We start from the raw sequence: 27,666 nt of genomic DNA, 5'->3' as shown, positions 1-27,666 counted from the left end.
GACAGCCCCCCAATTATACCATATGCACACATATACTAATGACAGCCCCCAATTATACCATATGCACACATATACTAATGACAGCCCCCAATTATACCATATGCACACATATACTAATGACAGCCCCTCCAATTATACCATATGCACACATATACTAATGACAGCCCCCAATTATACCATATGCACACATATACTAATGACAGCCCCCAATTATACCATATGCACACATATACTAATGACAGCCCCCAATTATACCATATGCACACATATACTAATGACAGCCCCTCCAATTATACCACATGCACACATATACTAATGACAGCCCCTCAATTATACCACATGCACACATATACTAATGACAGCCCCCAATTATACCACATGCACACATATACTAATGACAGCCCCCAATTATACCATATGCACACATATACTAATGACAGCCCCCCAATTATACCACATGCACACATATACTAATGACAGCCCCTCCAATTATACCATATGCACACATATACTAATGACAGCCCCCCAATTATACCATATGCACACATATACTAATGACAGCCCCTCAATTATACCATATGCACACATATACTAATGACAGCCCCCCAATTATACCACATGCACACATATACTAATGACAGCCCCCCAATTATACCACATGCACACATATACTAATGACAACCCCCAATTATACCATATGCACACATATACTAATGACAGCCCCCCAATTATACCACATGCACACATATACTAATGACAGCCCCCAATTATACCATATGCACACATATACTAATGACAGCCCCTCCAATTATACCATATGCACACATATACTGACAGCCCCTCCAATTATACCATATGCACACATATACTAATGACAGCCCCCCAATTATACCATATGCACACATATACTAATGACAGCCCCCCAATTATACCATATGCACACATATACTAATGACAGCCCCCCAATTATACCATATGCACACATATACTAATGACAGCCCCCCCAATTATACCATATGCACACATATACTAATGACAGCCCCCAATTATACCACATGCACACATATACTAATGACAGCCCCCCAATTATACCATATGCACACATATACTAATGACAGCCCCCCAATTATACCATATGCACACATATACTAATGACAGCCCCCAATTATACCATATGCACACATATACTAATGACAGCCCCCCCAATTATACCATATGCACACATATACTAATGACAGCCCCCCAATTATACCACATGCACACATATACTAATGACAGCCCCCCAAGTATACCATATGCACACATATACTAATGACAGCCCCCCAATTATACCACATGCACACATATACTAATGACAGCCCCCCAATTATACCATATGCACACATATACTAATGACAGTCCCCCCAATTATACCATATGCACACATATACTAATGACAGCCCCCCCCCGGCCCACCGAGACTCAACTGTCAGCTTGACTGCATTGAGAGATGCCTAGATTAGCAAAGAACAACTCTGAATGTGTCCATGAGGGCTTTCCCGAGAGAATTAACTAATAGATAAAGATCTGCCTTGAATATGGGTGTCACTATCCAGTAATCTGGGGGCCAGGATGGGGTAAACGGGTTTGCAGGAGGAGGAAGCTAGACAACACAATTACACACTTGGAGTCCCAATCCTGTGATGTGCCTCACAGCTCTGTCACAACCTCTGTAACATCATGGGCTGAACTCTCAACCCAATAATAAAGCGTGCCTTCCTGAAATGGTTTCAGGTGTCTGTCACATGGATGAAATCTGACAATGATACCCAAGTATAAGGAGAAGCCCAGGGACACAGCTTCCTCCAGGGATGAGGTCAACGATGGCTACTCTACCTGGCACTATGACTTTATGTCCTGACCATTTTTAAAATTTTAATTTAGATGGGCATGGTGGCAGACACCTTTAATCCTAGCGCTTGGGAGGTAAATCTCTGAGTCCAAGACCAGCCTGGTCCTCAGCAAGTTTCAGGACAGCCAAGACTACACAGAGAAACCTTGCCTCAAAAAAACTTAAAAAAAAAAATAGAGGCCACCCTGCCTTGTGCTGAGGGCAGTGGGCACCACTGTGATGAACAAATACGTGATGGGGAGATGGGAAAGACAGAAAAACAGAGCAGTACATGCGCTATGGACTGAGGGGAACTGGAGACTTAAATGGAAAGAGAACCAGGCTTATGTGGGTGCCTTGCCTTGCCACCTGAGGCCATGGTCATGTCCACCCTGTGCTGCCACTGAAGGACATGTCTGAATCTAAGGTCCTACTGCAGCCAGGGAATGTGGCTTGGGTTACCACCCAAGGCCATGCAGTTGTCTGGGATGCTGTCTGAAGCTATGTTGACATCTGTGGTCCATGCTGCAACTGGGGGTTATACTAATCTGAGTGGCCTACACTGCCACCTGAGGCCATGGTGATGTCCATGGCCCGGGCCGCCTCTGAGGGCTTTGTCTGGGTCTGTGGTCCTACTGCGTGTAGGCGCCATGTTCATGGTTCATGCTGTTGCAGAAACCACGTGGAAGCCCATGGTCCATGCTCCTGCTAACTATAAAGAGAAAGTAACCTTCGCAGTGATTTTGATGATTAAAGATGCATAGCTGAGAAAGAAGGACATGGAAGGCTTCTGTGACAACCCCCACGCCCCACCCTAACTCCCAACCCCTAACAGAGTAGCAGGCTAAATAGGAAGCCATCAAAGAGAACCCTTAAAAATTATGATAAGGATGCTGAAGTTACTGCTCCCCAACTGATGGCTTCTGGTGGGGAAGGCGAGTGAGTGAGCTCTATTTAATGGGCAGGCCACTGAGAGTTTAACCATGCTCCAGTGAGTATTTAGATAATAGCAGTTGGATTTGTTTTTTTGTTTTTTGTTTTTTCTGGGGTCACGATGGTGGTGGGCAGACATGGAAGGATTGGGAAAGGAGTATGATAGCGTGCATGATGTGAAATTCCCAAAATACTCAATAAAAATATTATGTTAAAAATTAATTTAATTTCACTTGGGTGTGATGGCACATGCCTATAATCCCAGCACTCAGGGAGGCAGAGGCAGGTGGATCTCTGTGAGTTTGAGGCCAGCCTAGTCTACAAAGTAAATTTAGGACAGCCAAGAAAAAAAAATAATTTAATTAAAACAATCTTTTGAGGGGGGTGTTCGAGACAGGGTTTCTTTGTGTAGCCTTGGCTGTCCTGGACTTGCTTTCTAGATCAGGCTGGCCTCGAACTGGTGATTCACCTGCCTCTGCCTCTTGAGTACTGGGATTAAAGGTGTGCACCACTAGGCGCAGCTTTAAAAACCAATCATTTTTTAAAAAATAACACATTTTTATTGAAAAATAAAATAATTCATATTACATCTCATTTTCTATCCCATCCCATGCATCCTCCCATTCCTCCCTCCCTCCCACTTTCACCCCAATCCCCCTTCCTTATGACTGTGGCTGTGGGGGACCTCCTCCCCCTGAATATGGTGCTAAGGTATCAAGTCTCTTCTTGGTAGTCCGCTATCCTTCCTCCGAGTGCCACTGGGCCTCCCCAACAAAGGGACATGGCCAAATATGGGGCTCCAGAGATCCTGAGAGAGTCAGTCCCCAGTCTCCACTTAACTGTGGAGAATGTTCTGTCCCTTGGCTAGATCTGGGTAGGGGTTTGATGATGACTGCACGTTTTGTCCTTAAAACCAATCATTTTTATACAATATATTTAGATCATATTCTTTCGCTCCCCTAACTCCTCCCAGATCCTCCCCACTTCCTTACCCACCCAACTTTCTCTTAACAAAGAAAAACAAAAATCAAAACAAACTACAAAAGGAAATAAAGTCGAATAGGACATAGACTATCAAAATAAAGAGTGCATTTAAAAAAGCCTAGAGTCTGTTTTGTTTTGCCAACTACTCCAGAGCATGGTTGATGTTCCCTGTGACCCTCCCTTGAAGGAAATGGATTTTTCCTTTCCCAGCAGGTATCCATTGTTGGCTAGGAGCGAGACTGCCTGCCTACTTCCCTTTCTCCACACTGGGACTTTATCTGGTTGGCCTGTACAGATGTGCATTTGTGCTGTCACAGTCACCGTGAGGTCATATGTGTATCGGCCCTGCTGTGTCTGGAAGATGCTGTTCCCTGACAGTCATTCACCGCCTCTGGCTTTTGCGAGCTTTCCCCTTCCTGAGCCCGGGGGGCGGGGGTTTGATAGGGATCCCCCATTTCGGGTTGTCTGCGACTCACTGCGCACTGTCCAGTTGTCGACAGGCTTCTCTGAGGAGGGTTGGGGAGTGCTCGGCTCTATAGCAATAGCTCATCAGCTTGTCCGAGACTTCTTTCCAATAAGAGTTTTCTATCCCTGTGTAGTCTCTTACCAAGCTTCCCCATAGCTAAAGATTCTTTGGAAACTTCATGTCTTTCTTAATTTTGTCAAAGCATATTCAAAAACAAGTAGTTTCTTCAGTAATGAAAGGGAAGTCCAGGCCTCGGTCCCCTGATAATGTAGACAATCCAGGCCAGGGCAGAAGGGCCTAGCATCGGTCCCAGCATACTGCCTTGATAACAGAACATTTTAGGCAGGGAAGTAGATAATGAAGATAAATTTACTGGGCTTGTGATAGGGGGACTTGTGTCAGTGTCTGCTGCAGGTCTTCTTCCTGCACCTCAGTATAGCAAAAGCCCTGTGTGGAGAGAGAGCAACCACACAGCCCCTCTCTTCCCTCTCCCTCTCCTCTCTCTCCATCCTCTCACTTTCTTAAATTCCCAAGGTCTCATCTCCTTGATCCGACACAATCTCAGGCTGTGAAGGTTAAGGGCACCCACCATCCTCCATTCTGGACAACCCCTCACTTAGGGGATTGTGTTTTGGAAAGGAGAAGTGGCCTTTATGCTCTGGACAAGAAGTGGGTGGTGGGGGTGTGCCAGAAAGACAACCAGTTCTTCCACTCTGGTGAGTGGTGAGGCCCAGGCCTTAAGCTACAGGACTATATTTCTGCCCTGTTGAGCAGGCTGTTAGGTCAAGCTGCCTGCCAAGCTTGACCACCTGAGTTCAATCCCAGAGCCCACCTGGTAGGTAGGATCTCTAGAGGTGAAGGGAAACCTACTTACTCTTCTACACTCACTACAAATAGAGCCAACCAGGAGAAAAGCAGGTGGTCTAAAGGAAATGCCTCCCCCCCACTAACAGCAAGCAATCTGGTGGTCTCTTCCGGGACTGTGTGGACTACTGCTTTGTCCCTGATGAGATGTGGTACTGAATAGCTCTCGGGGGTTGGCGATAGATGCCTTATAGTTCTCTCTATGTATCCTGTAAGAAGCCATCTGCCACGCACACAGCTGACTATAAGGAAGCCCATGGACTCATGTTAGAACTGACGGGGTGGGGGATGCCTGGTCAGTGGCCCTCAGTTGCAGCCATGACAGCTGAAGCCTCAGGCTTGAGAATGAGGACCCTTAAAGAAGCTTTGGATGACCCAGCCCTTGCTGTCATCCAATTATAACTTCATAAGACCTCTCCAGATAAGAGCATCCTGCTGAGCCAGTCAGCTACTGAAGTGAGAGTGATAAATTGTGGGCCCAGTGTGTGTGGGGTGATATAAAAAAAATTGAGGTTTTCTCAGAGAGGAAAAAGCAGGAGCCAGCCACTGTGTAGGTTACCCATTGAGGTCCCTGTGTGCTTAACTGTGGCAGTGTGGCAGATAACTGTCCAGGATCAAGCAATGCCAGGTCAGTCAGTTGTAAAAGTTGTAAAAGTGTGATTTTTTTTTCCAGCATAGGGATTAACCCACTCATTCTGAGAGATGATTGGGGTGAAGATGGCATGTCTTTCAAGTTACTGGTAAGATGGCTCTGTGGGTAAACGCATTTGCCACTAAGCTTGAGACCCTGAGTTTGATTCCCCAGGATCCACATGGTAGAAGGAACTGGAAAGAATCAACTCCTACACTCTGACCTCTGACCTTCACACACATGTTTTGGCATTTGTGTGCACATGCAAGAATGTGCATGTGTACTCACAGACAAACATAAATAAATAAATGTAATTTTAAAAAGAAAAGAAAACTCAAGGGTTGTGGATCTAGCTCAGCTGGTAGACTGTGTGCCTAGCATGCTCAAGGCCCTGGGTGTGACTCCCTAAAACAGGCATGGTGGCGCAAGTCTATAATCCTCACACCAGTGACGTGGAAGCAGGAGGATCAGAAGTTCAAGGTCATTCTTGACTGCACAGTGAGTACATAAAACTGTGTGTTAAAAAACAAAACGGGCTGGAGAGATGGCTCAGAGGTTAAGAGTACTGACTGCTCTTCCAGAGTTCAATTCCCAGCAACCACATGGTGGCTCACAACCAACTATAGTGAGATCTGGTGCCCTCTTCTGGCGTTCAGGTGTACATGCAGGCAGAACATTGTATACATAATAAATAAATGAATGACTCTTAAAAAAACAAAACAAAGCAAAGCAAAGCAAAACAAAACAACTCAGTCTTTCAACGGTAGAGCACTTGTCTGGCAGGCAAAACGTCATGTCTGGTCGTCTTTGCCATTATTTATAGACGTTAGTGTCCACATTTATTGCTCCAGTACAACATGGAGAGGACTTTTAAAAGAAAGACTTTGACATCTACGAACCCTCTCTTGTGGCCTATGTACGATTCTGTAGAGTGGGGACCCACCTAACGGCCTGCCAGGCCCAGGGCAATCTCTCACATCAGCACACACTGGAGACAGCATTAGTTATTTCTTCTTGTTTTGATAATATTTTCTGGCCAAAGCAACTAAAGGAAAGAAGCTCTCTTTCGGCTCAAAGTCCAAGAGCAAAGTCCATTATAGAGGGGAGTACTGTGACAGGACCTGGGAGTGGCTAGTCACATTGTATCCACAATCAGTACGCAGAGAGAAGTAAATGCTGACTCTCAGCTAGCTTTCTCCTTTGTGGACCACCCAGGGTCCTAGCCCAGGAATGGTGTCAACCACACTTAGGGTGGGTCTTCCCAACCTCAACTAACTGAGTCAAAACAGTGTCTTATGAGGGAGCCCAGAGGTTAACCTATCCAGGTGACACTTCACAGGTGTGCCCAGGGCCCGGTCTCCTGGGTGATTCTGAGTCTATCAAGTAGACAATAGTAACAATCACAAGGATTAAACTTTCACCTCAAGGTCAGAACTTGACTACCATATCCTATAAACATCAGGGAAGCCTTGGTGTCTTGAACACAGCTCCCCCCCCCCCCTCAACAAGCACACTCATACAGGAAGTGGGCGTGTCCATTCAACTCTTCCCATGCAATTTGGTCTGAGTCACTATGGAGCCCAATTCAGCAGCCGTGGTATCTCCTGGATTCCCCCAGGTAAGGGGCATGTTGGCTTTGGGATAAACAGCCTACTTCACCACAAAAGGAGATTGGAAAGGAATTCTTCTTTTCAGAACTTTCTCAGTTCAGTTAAGGAAAACTATCTATTCACATCTCACCAAAGCTGCTTTCCTGTGAAATAACCAAATCTACTTCCTATGGATTGAGTCACGTCCCTTCCTGATTCATATGCAGAAGCCCTAAGCTTGCTGTAACTGTATCTGACATAGGGATAAAGTTTTGTAGCCACTAATAGGTTACTACAGATTTTGTACCCAAGTGAGCTAGCCTGTGTGGAAGAGCTTGCAGTGACAATTTACTGTCCTTAACTAAATCGGTATTCTGACGCTATCTGGGAGCTTATTATATGTCACCTGGGAGTAGTAATTACATTATATAAAATACTTGATCCCTTCAGTCTTCCCTCACCACACACCCAGTCTAGTGGGGGAACAGCTTCGCCTCTCTCTATGTGTGGTCACTGGAAGCCAATAGTTAACAGGTTAGGAGAGACGCGGTGGAGGATAGGATCTGGCATATGCAGGGCTGCTGCTCTCTGCTTTTTGTTTTGCTGTTGCCTAGATTCTGATGCCAAGATGCACAGCAAATTAAATGGCAACGAAATGTGTTTTGCAACCAGCAAAGAGCAAAGGTGCCTTTAAATTTAGCATTCTGACTTCATTAAAAAAAATTTTTTTTTATTCCGGCACATAGAACATGCTGTGAAAAAGAAATCACAGAATGACATAAAACAACCTCTCTGTCATCTGGGAGGCTATATTTAGAGTCCTCTCTAAATGTTTCTGCACCACTGGGACTGTGGGAAAGATTTTCCTTTTCATTATGCAACATTATGAACAAGAACCAAAAATGTAAGACAGCTAGTTTTAATATTTCTTTGTTAACACCATATTGTTGAATGGTGCACTGCCAACACCAAGGGAGAACAGGCGCAAAACCTGCTGCCCATATGCTGTGGCATGAATAACAGCAGCAGCATGATGGAATCAAGAGGCTGAGGAGCCGGAAAGGTCTGAGCTCTGGGCTGGGGAGAGAGTTCAGTGCAGACAGTCCTTCTAAGACAAGCGCGAGGACCTGAGTTCAGATCTGCAAAGCCCATCTAAGGGCTGGGTGTGCAGCAAGTGCCTGTAATGCCAGTGCTGGGAGTGGGGGCGGGGGGCGGCGGGGTCAGGTAGATCCCAGGCCCTTGATGACCTCTGAATCTAGCAGAAACAGTGAGGTTCAGATGCAGACAGAGACCCTGTCTCAAAAAGTATGGTGAATTGAAATAAGAGAAAGAAGATGTTCAAAGTTGACCTCTCAGCGGCCCATGTGGCACGTAGGCAATCGTGTACACACACACACACACACACACACACACACACACAGTCTGAACCCTGAAACACAGATTCAGAGGATGACCCAGTGACACATGAAAATAAGGCTAGTGCTCCCAGGTGTGGATCTTCTGTGGCTTTGAAGGAAGGAATCGCAGAGAAAGGCTCTAGATCCTTCTGGACACATCGAGAGCCTCTCTGCAGTACACCGATTTCTAACTCAGGGATTCTTTCCTCCAGTCTTCTCACGCAGGATCCTGAGCTGGATTTACTTATTATCCTTCTCACAACGGGCAGTCAGAGAAGGAAGCGTGCTTCATTAATGCTGAGGTGCTGTCTGAAGCCAGGTCTGGCTTTCGCTTCCTCACTTTGCCTGCCAGCCTGCTTTACCTCAAGTACGGACCATGCATCTAATCTTTTGAGAAGCTTTAAAAAAACAAAAACAAAAACAAAAACAAAAACAAAAAACTGAAAAACAAATGAAACAACATGGCCCGGTATCCCAGAAGGAGCCTAAATATGTGCTGAAATTCCATTTCCCAGACACCACCTAGACGACCTGTCAATCACCCTGTCAGGCCCTAGGAACCTGTATTTAAACAGGTTCTTCTGGTACTTTTATGTGAAGCCACGTTGGAGTGGTCTTTTCTTGGCACTGGGGTTGAACCAGAGCCTCACGCATAGGCAAGAACTCTATCACTTAGGCCCTTTTAAACCCTCTTTATTATGAGGCAGGGTCTCATTCATTTGCCCAGTTGCCTTTTAAACATCCCATGTAGCCTGGGCAGGCTTTGAACTTGCATCCTCCTGCCTCAGCCTTGGGGCTGCTGCGGTTCTAGCCAAGTACCACCACACCCAGCCGAGTGTCATTATTTTGAAGGAATTCAGGGGAAGCGCAGAAGATCACCTAGCTGCCCTCCTGCTCCACAGATGTGCTGGCGAGAGCTTCCCCCCTGCAGAACAAACACAAACCTTTGCGCGGCAGCAAATTGTGAAACCCCAGCCTGGCTTCCACCTGGCGCTCAGTGTACTCATGGGCCCTGCCGCCTTGTGATCAGGTGGTATTTACGTAGGGAATAAAATCTTCCTATTAACATAAGCAAAACATAATTAGAAAAATCTGTTATAAAAACCATTCTGCTTTCTAAGCCAAATCTAAATGACTTTGGGGGTAAGACATGCCAGGAATGTTGCTTTGTTAGCTCATGCAATTACAAATGACTCCCGTGCCAATTGCTAGCACTGTCTATTTTCCTTAACTCTTCGGACACTTGTCCTCATACTCCCCCACCCCCACCCCCACACTCCCAATATATGTATAGTTTGAGAGCTGCTGTCAAAATATAACAGGTTGTTCTTCTTGTTTTCCACTTAGAATCCTTCCCCTCTATGGATTCTCTGCCTTCTCACTGAGGTCTGGGCTGTGGGCTAGCCCTCAAGGGCACTATCACTAACCAGGCTCCCCGAGTCCTCTGAATTCGGGTTGAATATGAATAATGAAAAGAACCAGAAAGGCATAAGGGGATCGAAGAACGGAAGCCCCTGTAACTTTAACCCATACCTTTTTTTTTCCCCTCCCTGGTGGTTTTGGTTTCCTCCGTTGCTGTAGATCCTCCTTGGCTACAGCTAATTGGGTAACACACACTCATCAGGGCCAAGAAAAGTGAAGGCTTGGTGCCCCTGTTGTCTCCAAGTGCCTTGACATCCATGGCTGGGTGTTTCAACTCTGCCTGCCTTCCTCTTCCACTCCCTCCTCTTCTTCTTCTTCCCCCCTCTCTCTCTCCCCCCTCTCCCCTGCAACTACGCGATGAGAAAGCAAGCAAGTCCTTATGAGAAAACAACTCTCAGGTGTTGTAGCTACAGCTCAGCCCACCTGAGGTCTTAGTGTGCAGACGTCATCATCATCCCGTGAGATGTTGGGACCTTGTAAATCAGTGACTGTCCAGGTGTCTGCAGTCTCACTGTCCAAAAGGAGAGTGAAGCTGACTTGGATGAGCAAAATTATTATTAAAAAACTGCCAAGCTGAGCTGGGCGTGGTGGCGCACACCTTTAATCCCAGCACTCAGGAGGCAGAGGCAGGTGGATCACTGTGAGTTTGAGGCCAGCCTGGTCTACAAAGCAAGTCTAGGATAGCCAGGGCTACACAAGAGAAATCCTGTCTCTAAAAACCAAAAGCTACCAAGCTGTGGACAGTTTATTGCCAGTACCAGGTAATTGCAACAAAGGCTGTACAGCCAGACTTGGGCCTCTGAAACTGGCCTACAGGGGACCCCATGTGTAGCAGCACCAGGGAGAGGATTTGGAGACTACAGAAAGATTCCCCCGGGGAGAGTTAAGAATGTAATATTTGACCCAACACTTTGTACCTACAACATACTAAGTACTTAGTGTATACATACATATATACACATATACACATACACACACACACACACATACACACACACACACACACACACACACACACACACACACACACACACAAGCCACTTGCAATGGCAAATGGTACCCAAGGCATAGAGGTGAGCAAGAATAATCACAGAAATGGGGTGGATGATGCCCTTAAGGTTTGAAGTCTAGATAAGTGGATGTTGCAAGTTTGGATCTGAACTCTTTGCTCTGTTTAATAGCAAATGGAGATAGTTCAATAGTATCTCTCTCTCTCTCTCTCTCTCTCTCTCTCTCTCTCTCTCTCTCTCTCTGTCTCTCTGTCTCTGTCTCTGTCTCTGTCTCTGTCTCTCTCTCTCTCTGTCTCTCTGTGTGTCTGTGTCTGTGTCTGTGTCTCTCTCTCTCTCTCTCTCTCTCTCTCTCTCTCTCTCTCTCTCTCTCTCTCTCTCTCTCTCTCTCTCTCCCTGTGTGTGTGTGTGTGTGTGTGTGTGTGTGTGTGTGTGTGTGTGTTGGATTGGTTCTGGTAGTTTTCAAAGAGAATGCTGTCTTCTTGTAACAGTACAAGGACCATGGCTGGTGTGAAATGACATCCCTAAGGTATGACGCGCTGTTGGCTGTGTGGTTTGGGAGGGAGCAAGTGCTTGTTGCTCAAAACTCTTCTGTGAAATCGCCTTTACAATGTGGCCTTCTGTTGGGGCTCTCTGGGGAGTGAAGGAAATGGACAGGGTCTAGCATGAGCCAGAGTTAGGGGGAAAACCATGGATGTAGAACTAGGAACCAGGAGAAGAAGCACAACATGCAAAGAGCCCCCCACATCTTATCATTGAACCCACCTGTTAGTGAGTACTGTAGCCCTGAGCTATGCCACCAGCTCAAGAACGTCTCCTTCTGAGTGGTTGCCCTAGAGGCAAAGACAGACATCACATCAATATTATAGTGAATATTGTCCTGCTCTACATGAGACACATAACTTAGTTTCCTTTCCTGTTGCTGGGACAAACAGTTTGAGGGTTATTGAGGGTTACCGTCCACCATGTTGGGTAGGTGTTGTGGTAGGAGTGCGAGGTGTCTGGTGACGTTGCGTTTCTGGTGACGCAGCCAGGAAGCAGAGAGAAAGGAGTTTTAGCACTCTGCTGTCTCCCTTCCCTGGTTTTTCATTCAGCCCAGGACCCTAGCCCATGGTCTGCTCTGCCCATATTCAGGGTAGGACCTCCTTCTTCAGCTAAGCCTCTTTGAAAAACACCTCACCAAGAAGTCCTAGGAAACTCTCAATGGAGTCCAATTGGCAATGAAGTGTCACTGTCACAATTGTCTAAGTCCACTCAGCACCTTCTTCAGTCTTCACCTACTGGTGATGCAGTTTTGAGTCCACATTATAAACCCTGTTACAACGATTGCTTCGTCTCATATTTGAGGGACATTCTGAGAAAAAGTTACTTCTAGTTATCCATCTCTTCCCTTTCCAGTGTTCCTCAATTATGTCCCAGTTTCCACCCATTACCACATCCTAAGCCAATGTTCCTTTCCATTTGCTGTTGCTGTTTTATGCGACTTGTTCTCTCTGTGTAGCCCTGGCTGTCCTGGAACTAGCTATGTAGACAGGGCTGGCTTGAACTCTGCAGAAACACAACTGCCTCTGCCTCTTGAATGCTGGAACTAAAGGCATGTGCCACCATATCTGGTCTCTCTAGCACTTTCTGTTATTGTTGTTGTTTGTTTGTTTGTTTGAGACAGGGTTTCTCTGTGTAGCACTGGATGTCTTGAACTCTCTTGGTAGACCAGGCTGGCCTCAAACTCACAGAGATCAGCCTGCCTCTGCCTCCCAGGGTACTGGGATCGAAAGTGTGCACCGCCACCACCTGGAGCTCTCTAACATTTTTGATAGTTGATCTGATAGCAAGAAATCTATTTTCTTTTATCTAAAAATGTCTTTACTCCACCTTTATCTTTGGAAACTTCTGGGTTGACTTCTTAAAATTACCTTTTTCTTATCAAGATTTCTAATCTTTTTTTTTTTTCTAGACAGGGTCTCTCTGTGTAGCGTTGGCTATCCTGGACTTGCTTTATAAATGAGGCTGGCCTTGAATTCACAGTGATCTGCCTGTCTCTGCCTCCTGAGTGCTGGGATTAAAGGCGTGCAGTACCATGGCCAGCCTGATTTCTAATCTTTTAAAAATTTACTTAAAAAGTATTTAAAAAAAAAAGTATCTTCCAACTGGCATGGTGGCACATGCCTTTAATCCCAGCACTCAAGAGGCAGAGGCAGGTGAACCATCACCAGTTCGAGGCCAGCCTGATCTACAAAGCAATTCCAGGACAGCCAAGGCTAACATAGAGACCCTGTCTCGAAAAAACAAACAGACAAAAAATACTTTGCTTTAAAAATTATATTTGTTTATTTAATCAGTGTGTGTGTATGTGTGTGTGTGTGTGTGTGTGTGTGTGTGTGTGTGTACATGTGCCATTGTGCATGTATGTCAGAGGACTTAGTGCTCTTTTTCACCATGAGGATCCCAGGGATGGAATCAGGTTGTCAGCCTTGGCAAAAAGCATCTTCATCCATCAACTATCTCATTGGTCCAAGAGTATTTCTTTGATGTCATTGCTATCCCTTGACTATGTCCTCCAAGCTAGGTGCTGGTGCCTTCATTCTCAATGGAGTGGTGTGGAGAAGTGAGTCCTTGAAGAGACAGAGCCCTCAGAGTTGCTTTGTGTCTTTCTCAAGGTTGTAGCTTTAGTGATCTAGTCATCGTGGAAGTGGGTTTCTGGTAAAAGGTTGCATTCAGGGCCTTTCCCCGTCTCTGTTGTGTGCTCTTTTATCATGTGCTATTATTGTGGTTTGAATGAAAATGGCCCCCATAGGCTCATAGGGGATGGCACTATTAGGAGGTATGGCCTTGTCCCCGAGAAAACTCAAAAGAAAAGACAAGGTTGACAGCCCTGGTCCAGAGACCCAACACTGTCATCCGAGGTTCTGCCTGCCCTCTCATGCTGCCATGACACGGTTTATACAGAAGTTTATTTGGCTCATGGTTCTGGAGTTTGGGAAGCCCAAGGTTGAGGGGCCACAGGCAGTAAGGCCCTTCTTGTTGCACTAGAACATAACAGAAGGCAGCTGTCTTAGGACTTTTATTGCTGTGAAAAGACACCATGAGCCCAGCAACTCTTCTAAAACAAACAAACAAACAAACAAACAAACAAACAAACATTTAGTTGGTGCTTGCTAACGGCTCAGAAGTTTGATCCATTACCATTGTCTTGGTGGAGACAGACATGGTGCTGGAGAGGTAGCTGAGAGTTCTACATCTGGATCAGCAGGCAGTAGGAAAAGAGAGACACCCTGGGCCTGGCTTGAGCATCTGAGATCTCAAAAGCCCACCCCCAGTGACACACTTCCTCCACCAAGGCCACACCTCTTAATCCTTCTAATCCTATCAAAGAGTTCCCGTACCTGGTGACTAAGCATTCAGATATGTGAGCCTATGGGGGCAGGAACCATTCATATTCAGACTACCACACGTAACTGGGGGGGTGGGGTGGGGGAGTGGCGCACGCCTTTAATCCCAGCAGAGGCAGAGGGAGGTGAATCACTGTGAGTTCAAGGCCAGCCTGGTCTACAAAGTGAGTCCAGGACAGCCAAGGCTACACAGAGAAACCCTGTCTTGAAAAACAAAAACACCAAAAACAAACAGACAAACAAACTACCACACTTTATGCATTTTTTTTTTCCTGGACATGATGAAATTCTGAATTTTAGTAATTCCCCCTAAAGTACACTAACTTTTAAAAAAAAGTTAATCTTAAACTGGGAGTGGTGGTGCATGCCTGTAATCCCAACACTCTGGGAGGAAGAGGCACGTGGATCTTGTGAGTTCGAGGCCAGCCTGGTCTACAAACTGAGTCCAGGACAGCCAAGGCTACACAGATAAACCCTGTATTGAAAAAAACCAAAAAAAAAAAAAAAAAGTTAATCTTAGCCAAATTCTGTCTCTCCTGAGAAAAATATTTGTCCAAAGTCATACAACTAATAGGTAGTTAGCTTCAGATAATTAATAATAATAATAGGTGATATTGAGATCAGATCTCACTATGTGGTCCTGGATGGCCTGGAACTTACTACATAAATCAGGCTGGCCTCAAACTTGCACCATTCCTCCTACCTCTCCGCCTTGAATGATAGGATTACTGGATTTTGTCAATATGTCTGTCGTAAGTTAAACAAAGATGGCTGCTTACTTCTCTAGATTCTCACCTATATATTCTAACTTAACAAATGGTGCTGTCTCAGCCTCCATATAGTTCTTTTTAAGTGAAGTCAGAATTTGACATCAGTCTATGGTGGGTTTTATTTTCTATCCCTCCCTTTGCTTGCTTTGGGCTGTGTCTTATGGATTCAAGGTAGAAGCACCTCACTCCAGCTTTGTAAGCATGGTGCTGCCTCCCACTCCCTACTCCAGGAGATGAGTCCTCAAGTAAGAGGGAGCAAGGCAAGGTTACTGAAAAAAGAAATACAGGATTCCTAATCAAAATCCAGACAGAAAACCACAAACCTACTGTTCAGAGATATATGTTAATTTAAAATTGTAGTTTAGCTGATCAAATTGAATTGCTGACCTTTTGACCACGGAGCCCTATAATTTAGAGCTGTTTGGGTTCCTATGTCTGTGTTTCTCCCAGAAGCTTTAGCAAAGGTCCAGGATGCTTGTCCTGGGTCAGGTGCTAGGGACAGGGTGGAGAATACACTGTATAGGTTCACGTGGTTTCTCTTCTTTTCTGTCACTACCTCTTGCAGTTCCCTCTTACAAGCACCTTCTTTCTTGTTTTGGCTGCCAGCCAGCACCTGGTTTAAATACACTCTGAATAATGGGTCTCTCTCATGACCACAGATCCTGTGTCTCTCTGCAAACCTGGACACCAGTTCCTCCAGTGCCCCGCCTCCTCCTGGTACCCTCTCCTGCTCCAGTTCCATCTCCTCTCTTCCCCATACTCCAAGACACTAATGCTTTTAAGCTTTCTGAGCATCCTGTGTTCTTCCTCACCTCAGGGCCTGTGCCCCTCCTTCTGTCTAACCGCTCTTCCCTGGGTCTTCCATGCTGCCTTTTCTCAAGAAACTGAACATATCCCGAGGGTGTGCCCCTCTTCAGAGATGTCTGTCTGAGCATCCAGAAATCTCAGCCCATAGACACACAATAGCAGCAGGAGGGGCCAGTGGTCGGGCTTGCTTAGTCCTATGGTGCCGCTGCTAAGCGGAACAGATGCTCTGGTACACTATTATCACTCATGACTTTCCCATGAGCTGCCCTTCAGGCTGGAGGGCTCTTCGCCAGTCTTTGGAGCTAACTTTCTGCTTAGACCAGGTGAGCTGAGATTTAATAAGCTCTCAGGGGCAGCCCTTACCATGACTCTCTTTGGATGGGGTGATAGGTATTTGCCCCACACTGCTGTCCACTGGTCAAGCCCAGCTGTCCGCAGCTAGGCATCTTTTCTATCTTAGAGGGCATCTTTTCTATCCTTGCCACAGATCTCTGCCTTCTACTGAATGCCTCCTTGCACTCGAGTCTGCCTTACTTTTTGAACCCAAACTAATGAAACCAGTGCAGATTTTTTCTGGCCTCAAATTGGATGCCCTGGCAACTGCAATTATTTCCTCTTTCTCTTCTTCTGCATCTCCTCTTCTGGCATGTACGCATACTTGACACTCTCTCTCTCTCTCTCTCTCTCTCTCTCTCTCTCTCTCTCTCTCTCTCTCTATCTCTCTGTGATGTATGTATGTATGTACAAGTGAGTACAGGCATGTATATGCCACAGAGTGTGTGTGGAGGCTGGAAGACAACTTTTGGGAGATGGTTCTCACCTTCAACTTAGCCGAGGTGTGACCTCTCTTGTTTCTGCTGCTGCAATGCACACACCCTCCAGGCTTTCTGGCCCGTGAGTTTCTACGAGGTTCTCTCTCTTCTTTCCACCTCTTAGTAGGAGTTTGGGGGCTACAGACGGCATGGCTGCACCCAGCCTGTCACATGAGTTCTAGGGAGCCCACTCAGCTTGTCGGGGCTTGCTTAAGACTCTGTTTTGCAGGAAATGGAAAACAAGGTATTTAAAGCCCATTCTGTCTGACCCTCAGCCATGGCCGTGTCTCGCCTCGTGGTCTCCTCCGGCCCAGCACAACTGTGGTTGGCTGGATAGTGGAGATCAGGTACTGTGCATATCCAGTCTGAGATCACCTGGAATGCAGGTCCAATGGGTGGGTTTGTGTGAGGTGAGAACCGAGGAGCTTGGAGCAGCTACCAACCAGAGAAAAACCAGATGCAGATTGTCAGAACCCAGACTCCATGTGCCTGTGAGACCCTGCACAAAGCAGAGCCATTTCCCCAGAATGGGATCTGGGGGGGGGGGGGAGGTAGGGGGGAGCAGAGTGCTCATAAATATGGGGGTGGGGGAGTGGAGGGTGGATGAGACCAGATATTTGCATCATAAAAGGTCTCTCCGTTGGAGTGAAGGCTGAGATTGAGCTACCTGCCTCATAGAAAGCTTCTGGGTCTTTCCATAGCTGGGTCTCCATGGAAATTAGTTTGCGGAGAGAAAGGAGCTATTTTAAGGACGAGCAAAGACAGACCTGGTAGGCTGGGGGTTAGGGAAGGTGTCCGTGGGAGAGAGCTTTGCTCAATGACTCACCTCCTATCGGTGGTTAGAGAGCCACAGCAAAGCCACAGAAATGCTGGGCAGAGGAGTAAAGTGGCTGCTCATCCAGTCCCACAGGTAACCTGGAAGGGCAGCAACCGCCCTCTGGACCCATGGTATGGCCATTAGATGCGGACATGTTCATGCCAGAGACCCTAATTATGGAAAATCTGAGTTTTGACCAGCTTGTACAGCCACACACAGAAGGGTGGATTTGCTTTTGGAAAGACACAGTGACTGTCAATCTACAATTTTAGGGGTGGTGGGTCTTTTTAGGGGTGGGGAGGTTTGTGAGCGGAGCTTGTTCATGGCCCTGCCTTCTTGGTTATGGAGCTCAGTGAAGGAAGCTGAAGTGATGGGGGTGGGATATGTACCCCCATTCCTCTGCCATAGAGGGGAGACCTGAGTGTTGGAGGGTTGGAGTAGGACAGAATTTGCTAGGAAAAGAGACAGCTAGTGGAATGGATCCTGGGAGATGGTGGTGGCTCACAGTCCGGAAAAGGTGGCCAGGGAGCTCATGAGTGTACAGGACTGAGAGCCTGGGAGGACAAGAATATGGATGGATTTGAGTGTTTCCGGTTTTGAGCATCAGGGGGCCCCAGCTGACCATCCACACGCAAATCTAGATTCTTAAGACAGCTGTGTTGGACTGTGGAGGAAGAGGAAAAGGGGGCTAGGTTCTATTCAGGTGACTAGAGCTCAGAGCGAAGGGACAGGAAGCACACATATGTCCCACCTCGCTGCTTTTGCTTTAGCCTGCAGAAATGACAGGGGAGACCCAGACATTCACCCGGAGGAGCTATTTGCTATTCCTTGCATGAGCAGCTGCAGGCACCTCACATAGCAAGCCGGCCCACAATAGTAGCAGGAGTCTCATCGGGCCAAGGGCAACTGGGTCCTGGTCCTCAACTCTGGGGTCACAAGGGAGTGTGACCCAGGGTGGGTTCCCAGGACAACTTCACTGGGGAATGCCTGCACTTCCTGTGCCTTTCCTCTCCCTATTGAGAGATCTCCAGCTGTGTCTCGTCCGTGACCCTTTGTTTACTGTGTCAGGATGCTGGGGCCTGGAGATGGGGGTGAAGTTCTTTGTGGGGACCAAACAGTGAATGGAGATACTCGCCTAAGTAGAGGCGAGGAGCTGTTCTGGAATATTCTCAGCCTTGATAGCCCACAAGAACCATCCTGGCAGGTAGCAAATGCTTTAACTCAGTACCTCCCAAGGATGCCGCTCCCTGGGGCTCTGTTTAGAGACCAGGCCTGAGGTCCACACACAGGAGAGATGCTGAACAGCTTAAGGTGGAAGCCATGGTGACACGGGCCATGGCACCTTGCAAGTGGTGCCAAGTAGTATCTACACTGGTCTTCTGGCTTGAGGCTGTTCCCAAACTTGTGAACTCACGTCCCAGGGACCGTTCGTATGGGTCTACTGTGCCTGGAGTAACCAGAACTTGTGGGCTGTTGGTCAGCCAGTATCAGGGGACACTTGGGGAAGTTGGGTGGCTGCTGGACATTTGTAGTCCCACACAGATATAGGTATGAAAGGGGTGATGTCTACCCTTTCTGTGGCCATGCCTGGCTTCAGACTGTCTCTTTGGTGAGAGTACTATTTTTCTGGCCATCAGGAACCTTCAGCTGCCTCCTGCTGCCCCAAAGTCTCTCTGTGGTAATTACAGCACAGGGAAGAACTGTGGCCCTGGGTATCAGGAAGAGGCCACACAGGAGCCTAGTTAGAAAGGCACAATTTATTGGTCATACAGACAGGGAAACATAAGGGATATACCTACTCTCCTGCATATTCTGGATCTGGTTTCCTACATTAATCCTGATATATCAAAAAGCAAGATAAGAAAAGACATCACCACCCTAGTCTCCTGGTAACCAAGGACAAGGGGCGAGTCACAGAGCTTAGGAAGAAGAAGAAGCTGCACTCTTTTGAGAGCCTGGGACCAAGGCTCACCTCCCCTGATAGCAGGCTGGAGAGCTCAGCCACTGGGGACAATGGTGGAGAGCCTTCCTCAGTACACCAGAAGTGCTATGTGTGTGTGTATGTGTGTGTGTGGTGTGTGTGTGTGTGTGTGTTGTGTGTGTGTGTGGGGGGGGTTGGGGGGAGGGGGTGGGCTTGGCCCAACTGTGGGTATGGTGCTAACCATTCATCTCCAATCCCACTGGAAGTGTTATTGGTCCACAGGCTCTGCAGGGGTCTGGCATGGCTGGCTTAGGTTGAGGCCAGATCTCTTTACTGGTGAGCTGGAGCGGATCTCTGACTCTGGCAGACTCAAAACCCAACAGAAAACCAGGCAGATTTGGGCAGTGGTAGATCCCAAGCCTTAGCTAAAGCAGCTTTCATCTCTGAAGTTGAACAGGGCTGGGCTCCTTGTGCCCTAATTAACCATGCAGACTCTTCGGGTCCCTGCAGTAGAGCCTGGCTAGCTTTAGGGATTGCTGGTTTTCTTAATGCTTTGTTTGAACGTCTCAGGACCCACCATTTGGGATTGGTGGGTCTGGGCACACAGTTGACTGGAAGCTCAGCTCTGGAGACCAGCCTGACATATGTCCGTAAAGCACTTAACACAGCGCATGGCACCTGACCATTATTATTATTAATATTATTATTATTTATATCTTCACCCTCAGACAAGTGTCTCAGCTCCTTCCTTTAAAACAGCGACTTCAAGAAAGCCACAGAGTCCAAGCTCTGAGCCCCAGGTGTGGTTCTCAGTGGGTCCATATGGTTGTGTTTTCCATCCAGCTCCAGCAGCTGCTGCACAGTGTTGAAACCAGCACACTCTTTGGACTACAGAGAAGGGAGGGCCCTTTCCTGAAAAAAAAAAAATACACAGCCTTGGACTTGAAGCTAGGTAAGAAGAGCTAGCAGGAGGTCCTCCGAGAGGCATCCTGAGAGAGGCTTAGACTCGCTCTGTGCTGTTCCACCAGGCTCCCGTCACCAGCAGCTGACCACGGACTCACTGTAAGACGAGAACAGAAGATCTGTCAGGGCCTTGCTACCTCCAGGCCACATTTGACCCCTGGTGCTGTGAGCTGGATCAGGCCAACATGCCATACCGTCTTGAGTGTCTTATGTGCTAACTCATACATATGTTATAAACATATAATATGCATGAAATAGGTATATATTGTATGTAGTATGTGAAACAAGTGATAATTGTAAAAATGATAACATATAGAACCAGTATATGGTATAATCTATTTCTTACCATAAATCTATACAGCTGATACCACTAATAGCTTCTTTTTATAAGATAAAAAGTCATAGAGCTGTGCAATGGAGACTTGGGATTTAAATCCAATACAGGACTTGTCTAGCGGAAGGCCCTCAGCTCTGCAATAAACACCATAATGGAAGGACTGGAAGTTTGGTTCCATAGAGTCTGTTCCTTATGGGGATTCAGCTGAGGGCTCCAAGGAGGCTTCCTGTGTACTCTACCACTGAGCTACACCCTTGGCTCCCACTCCTGCCACTGGTTGTCATACCATCTAGCTCGGGCTGACCTTGAACCCCCCCCCCCCCCATCCTCCTGCCCTAGACTTCCAGAGGGCTGGGATTATAGGGATGCACTACCTTGTCCACCCTTGACAGTAGTTTCTTTTCTTTCAATCACTGTTAGTTTTGTTGCAGAATAAATCTATTCTATTAGGAAGGGGACCTTCTGCCTGAAATTTCTAACTACCAGGAATGTTTTAAGTACATAGACTAATTAAGGATGCTAAGACTAAAATATAAATGACCTAGACTCTCTTACTCTACAGGGTCAGGAATTTATCCACAGCTCTTCTCTGTCCCTCTCAAGAATCACTGTTTGTACCCTAGAGGGCGCGCGCGCGCGCGCACACACACACACACACACACACACACACACACACACACACACACACAGCTCAACACACCTGCATGGCAGTCCTGCCGAGCAGCCCCTCCTCATGGCGGTGCTTGCCGTGGTGGGGGAGTTCTGTGTTGTCACGGTAGTCTCTGGCCTTGGAATGCTGTAGCTGCAGGACTGCGGGGCTCTTGACTGGCAGGGGTGGCCGCGGAGCTGGGATGGGAGTCATCTGCTGGCTCATTTCTGACCTGGAAGGCTTGATAGGCCTCTTGACTGGCACCGGGGCTTGGGAACTTGCTGAGGTCTTGGGCTTCCCTTGGCTCTTGTCCCCACTGGGCATTCTGCCCTCAGCGGAGGTAGAACAGGTGAAAGAGCGGATCCGGGGTGTGGGGCCAAAGACAGGCACGGGGGCCTGTTTGCTTGTCCCCTTGACACCCTCCACCTCTTGGGCTTTGGGGAGCAGGATGCTGGGCGATGAGGTTCCTGGGTCTGGGCAGGGCGGGGGCTCCTTCCGCAGCATCTTGGGGGACTCTTGTTCCTTCCTGGGCGCCGGCTTGGGGAAGGAAGTCACAGATCCATAGAGTGGGTTCTCAAACATCTCCGGCTTCGTCAGCTGCAGGTCCTCCTGCAGCAGAACGTCCATCTTTCCCAGGTCACCAGGTCTGGAGCCATGGGGAAGAGGGGAGGACAATGAAGAGGACATGTTCAGAAGTCAGGACCAGGGCGGTAGACACTTCATACCTCTGCCTTTCATTTAGGAGCGAGAAAAGTGTTTTGGAACTAAATACAGTAATGGCCATCTAACATAAAATATACAAATGCCACCAACTTATTCACTTTCCAGGAGATAATTGTACATGAACTTCACATGGAGAATCATCATCATCATCATCATCATCATCATTATTATTATTATTTATTTTTTGGGTTTTCGAGACAGGGTTTCTCCGTGTAGCCTTGGCTGTCCTGGGCTCACTTTGTAGACCAGGGTGGCCTCGAACTCACAGCGATCTGCCTGCCTCTGCCTCCGGAGTGCTGGCACTAAAGGTGTGCGCCACCACCACCACCGCCCGGCTGAAGACTTATTTTTAAAGAACACAGGGACTCACTATGTGACCCTCACTGATGTAGATGGGACAGAGACCCACCCGCTTCTCTGTCTGCTGAGTGCTGGGATTAAAGGCATGCAGCACCCATGCCAGGGGCGAAAGTCCAGGACGGCCTTATGATCCTCCTGCCTCCATCTCTTCAGCATCTCTAACTTGCATGTGTCACCACAAATGGTGACTTTTTAAAATTAGTACATAAACAAGAGACAGTGGAGCCAGGGCGTGGTGGAGCACACCTTTAATCCCAGCACCCAGGAGGCAGAGACAGGCGGATCTCTGTTGTGTTTGAGGCCAGCCTGCTCTGCACAGTGAATTCCAACACAGCCAGAGCTACATAATAGAGAGACCCTGTGAGAGAGAAAGAGGTGGGGCAAAGGGAGGACATCCTTAATTCTGTTTAAGGCAGAGCATCCATGAGCAAAGGGTCTATGTCTAGAGATTTGGTAGAAAGAGCAACATGCAGGAAGCCACCACTTATGTGTGAGATACTGCTGTGACACAGCAAAGCTGACACACCCCACAAAACAAACCCTGGGCTCAGGGGCCGATAGTCACAGTATTCTTTCCAGGGGCTTAGAGCTTTCTCTCTGGAGGGCTTTGGGAAGTTCCTGTGCTGGTTAACCACCGTTATCAACTAGATGAGACCTAGAATGACTGGAAGGTGGCCCCTGGGGGATTATCTTGATTAGATAATTAGGTGGGAAGACTTGCTCATCGTGGGCAGCACCATTCCCTAGGCTGGAGTCCTAGAATCCACACAGAGGAGAAGGCCATACACATGTGTACATGTACAACAGGTCAGAGGACAACTTGTAGGCGACACCCCTCTTCTTCCTCTACATCTGGTCTAGGGATGGAACTCAGATGGTCAGTCTTGGTGGCAAGCACCTTTACCTGCTGAGCCAACTCACCAGCCAGCCTTTTTTTTTTTTTTTTTGGAAAAACTGGAAATCACTACTACATCCCCAGAAATGTTGAGACCTTGACAGATGATAGAAAGCCATCCTTTGTCTCTGACACTCTGAGTGGGTATGTGGGTGGGAGCTGACCTGATCACAGTGTCTCAGATGAAGCAGAGTGCTATATACAAGGTGAAAACACAAGGTCAGGGGCTGAAGAAATAGTGCAGTAACTAAGAGTACTTGCTCCTCTTCCAGAGGACCCGGGTTCAATTCCTGGCGTCTACATAGTGGCTTGCAACTGTATGCAACTGCAGTTCTTGGGAATTCAATGTCCTCTTCTGACCTCTGAGGGCATTGCATGTGGTGGTAAGAACACTCCCGTGTGTGTGTGTGTGTGTGTGTGTGTGTGTGTGTGTGTGTGTTTAATTAAGGGAAATCCCATAAGGCTTGCCACCTGACTAATGCACTCAGCTGTAGACAATGGAAGGGGCAGGAGATGGAGCCAAGAAGATGGAGAGTGTTTCCTCCAGCAGGGTGTTCTGGGTGCTTCTGCTACCCTTAGGGAGAGGTTAAGAAAAATAGATTAAATAGAAGAGTTTTAGTCTCCTGAATATAGGTAACAGGAAACTACACCCTTATCCAGGGGACGGAGCCAGCTCTTATGCAGAAGGCTGGCCAGGGTCTGAACAGTCTTCCTTCTCAGTGCACAATCTTGACCTCAGACAGCAGTCTGCTTTGCTTGCTTACCAGGACTGAAGTGTTTCCCAGGAGATGGGACTTTTACATGCTAAAGTTGGGGTGGTCCTGGGGAATCTGGGATGGGTGGCCATTGCCCTTCAGTCCTGCGGGAATGGCGGGAGGACCTTAAGATACCAGTGATAGCGCTGCCTCTACTCAGGTTGGGCTGGAGCAGCGAGAGGTGAGCTTGGAACCTGGTCCTGTGGGGCCCTCCCTGTTAGATGCCTACCCCTATGCTATCACTTGGGGCTGGAGGGAACATGTTACCACCAAGATCTTCACAGTGGGGGTGGGGGGTCCTCTGAAAATGACTCCATGAACTTTAATTTTCTCTGTGGCTGTTTCTAGCTTTGCTTCCTGGGGCCACTGAAGAGCTTGCCTCTGTCAAACGAGTACCTCAGTACCTACTAGATACTGACCTTGATCTTCACTCCCAGGGAGGGAAACCAAGGCCCCAAAGAGGTAGACTTATATCTGGCTAGGCTCAGGGACCTGCCCTCCCCTCCTTTCATCTATTTCAGGTAACAGCCGAGGCACAGGACCATCAGCGCCTCTCTGGAGGAATCGCCAGCACAAGCCCCTGATTACTGTTAGCTCTACTAAGGAACTGCAGTCCTGAGGAGGAAAGAAAACAGTGCCCAGGAAAGAGGCTGAATGTGAGAGCCTGTGCCATCACAAAGTGCTAAAGGCAGCTGTGAGAGGAGACACATCTACGTCACTGTTAACTGGGTCCGGATGTCTCATGGCCATCTGAAGGGATAGAGTCCCCACCTACTGTTCCCCTTAGCTGCTTAGGAGCTCCCTAGGCTGTGTGGGCCTTCTTCTTAAACCTGTTTTGGTCAGTTCTCTCCACAGGGGGATGACTCTGCCTTCATTTGGGCTCCAAGTCCCAATTGCCACCAACAGGAGAATCCAGAGAGTTATACGTGAGAGCACGGATGCTTGTTTCTAAGAAGAGAGAGATTTGGCATAGACAAAAGCTTCTGCTCAGAAATCCTCACCTCTTTCCCACTGAGACCCATAGGGAGTGGAGGAATCCAGAGGATGTCACTGGTGTCTTTGCCAGTAAATGCAGTTTTTATAAGAAGATGCCTTTCTTGACAACCCAGTCCCCTTTAAAAACCAGTCTCCAAGCAGAAGCCAAAGTTGTGGGCAGAACCAACTACAACCCTGACCTCTTCAGGCTGCCATCCTTGAGGGCCCCCAGGGGGCGCTGGTGAGCAGAAAAACAAAACAAAATAAAACAATTCAGAGAGGACACTCACCTTGCCTCCTGCACCCTGGGGCAGGGACCTCGGTTGGCTGTGGAGGATGAAAACTTCTTTGGTGACAGAGGTGGTTGAGAGGGAGGTGTCGGAGGACCCTCTCCCCTCCCGGGCCCCAGGGAGGAGTCCTTGGGTGGCTGGTCGTAACTCCAGGCTGTGAGTTGCTGGTCAGGGGACAGGGTTGACTTCCCATGCAGAGGCTGTCCGAAGGTCCCCATGCCAATGTAGTTTGGATTGATGATCTCATTGAGGCTGGAGATACCACATGCAGGGACCCTGTAGGAAGATGAGGAGGCACATCTGAAGCTTCTTGGTTGGCACCAGCCTGAGGAAAAATGTTCCTCGGCTTCTCAGCCTCCCGGTACCTTTATTTTTGGGACACATAAGTTAATTCATGCATGCATGCATGCATGCATGTAACGCAGTGAAGATAGCCAAAAGATCAAGTTAAGACAAGCAGGAGGGTTGAGATCCCACTAGGTAGAATGTGGCCGGAGATGATCAATTCAAGGTTGTCTTTTAGACGAAATGCAGAAGAGATAAAAGAAAAGAAGGATGCTCTGGGCAGCGGTCTGTGCTTAGGCCCTGAGGTCAGGGGTAGAGATTGGCCTGTTGCAAGGTTCTCTGAAGACCAGCCAGCACACGAGGAGAGTAAAAGGAGAACCCGGGGCTCTGGGAAGGATGGTCAAGGGTACATCTTTCAAGGTAGGCTGGACAAAGTCCATGTGGGACGTGCTGGTTTGCACATTCCGTGTAAGGCATCGGAACAGCAGGATGGGTGTGTGGTCACAGAGGTTGAGGATGGAGTTGCTAAGGAAGGCAGCTGTCTTAAAACTGGAGTAGACAGTCCAGACTTAGGTGAGGCAACCCTTGTAGCCCCACACCGAACCTTGCTCCACACCGGCCTCCACCTCAGGAGGACTAACAAGACCACGTCAGGAAATAGAGGTGGTTGGCGTATTAGGAAATGCTGCCCTTTCATGAGATAGACTGAGCTGTCCAGGTTACTCTCAATTCACTCCTTCCTGTTAGTCACTGTGTTGGTTTGCTAGTTTGCTTGTTTCTTGAGACAGCGTCTCATTCTATAGCCCTGACTGTCCTGTAACTCACTGTGTGGGACAGGCCGGCCTTGAACGTACAGAGCTAGGCCTACCTCTACCTCCCGGGTGCTGAAATTAAAGGTGTGTGCTACTACACCGCTCTGTGTTAGTTTTAACTGTCCTCTTGAGATAATGTAGAATCACCTGGGGAGAGAGTCTTAATGAGGAATTACCTAGCTCAGTTCGGCCTGTGGGTATATCTATGGGGACTGTCTTCCTTGTTAATTAATGTAGGAAGAGCTAGCCCACTGTGGGCAGCACCATTTCCTAGGCTGCGCCCTGAACTGTGTAAGAGTGAGGAAAGTTCACTGAGAGCAAGCAAGGGTGCCTGTTCTCTCTGCTCTTGACTGCCGATGTGATACTTTAACTTCCTGCCTTGACTTCTCTACAACAATGGACTGTAATGTGGGATTGAAAGTCAAATAAACCCTTTATTGTTTCCTGTGTTGCTTTTTTCCTTTCAGGGTATTCATCACAGCAACAAAAATGACACTAGGAAGTCGTGCATGGGGGGCTTTTGACTACTTATATTCTTGGCCTCCCTGGACACAGGAAAAGCATCTTTTGCCATGAAAATTTTCAGTCGTCCATAACTCCTTCCACTTGGACTGCACATCCTTTCACCAGCTGCTGGTGAGTCTGTGGGCCATGGACTATACTATGTTTATATTGGTTTCTTCCTGATATACAGTATGTGCTCATTAAGGTCTGGTTGAGTGGAATGTTCCGACATGGAAGAGTCCCCAAGGCTTTGTCACAGTCATGTTGATCTTCTAGAGATGGGGACTCAGGATGTGAAATTGAGGTAGGAGAGTGGTTCCCCTGGACCACAGCCTTCCTTCTCCTCTGACCTTGGCTCTCTCTGTGCCCTGCTTTCCTGTCTCCTGGACTCTGGCTCACAAAGTCCAGCAAGTTGTAGCAAGTCTTTGCAAGTTTCATC

At 47.7% G+C, this 27,666-nt stretch overlaps 1 protein-coding gene across 1 annotated transcript in view; it reads right to left on the bottom strand.

Moving 5' to 3' along the window:
• Positions 1-19,838: 19,838 nt before the first annotated feature.
• The window catches only part of INPP5D (inositol polyphosphate-5-phosphatase D), a 112,813-nt gene continuing 104,985 nt past the window's right edge, over positions 19,839-27,666 (bottom strand). The window contains exons 25-27 of the mRNA XM_084780466.1: positions 25,627-25,902; positions 21,680-22,274; positions 19,839-20,591 (exon numbers count right to left, since the gene is read on the bottom strand). Coding sequence (XP_084636592.1) covers positions 20,568-20,591; positions 21,680-22,274; positions 25,627-25,902 — 895 coding nt within the window. The 3' untranslated portion in view covers positions 19,839-20,567. The remainder of the gene's footprint in view (positions 20,592-21,679; positions 22,275-25,626; positions 25,903-27,666) is intronic.

This window comes from Acomys minous, assembly GCF_964271855.1.
Source record: "Acomys minous genome assembly, chromosome: 4".
Lineage (NCBI taxonomy): Eukaryota > Metazoa > Chordata > Mammalia > Rodentia > Muridae > Acomys > Acomys minous.
Note: the sequence above shows the minus strand (reverse complement) of the source record. Positions and strands in the feature narration are given on the sequence as shown.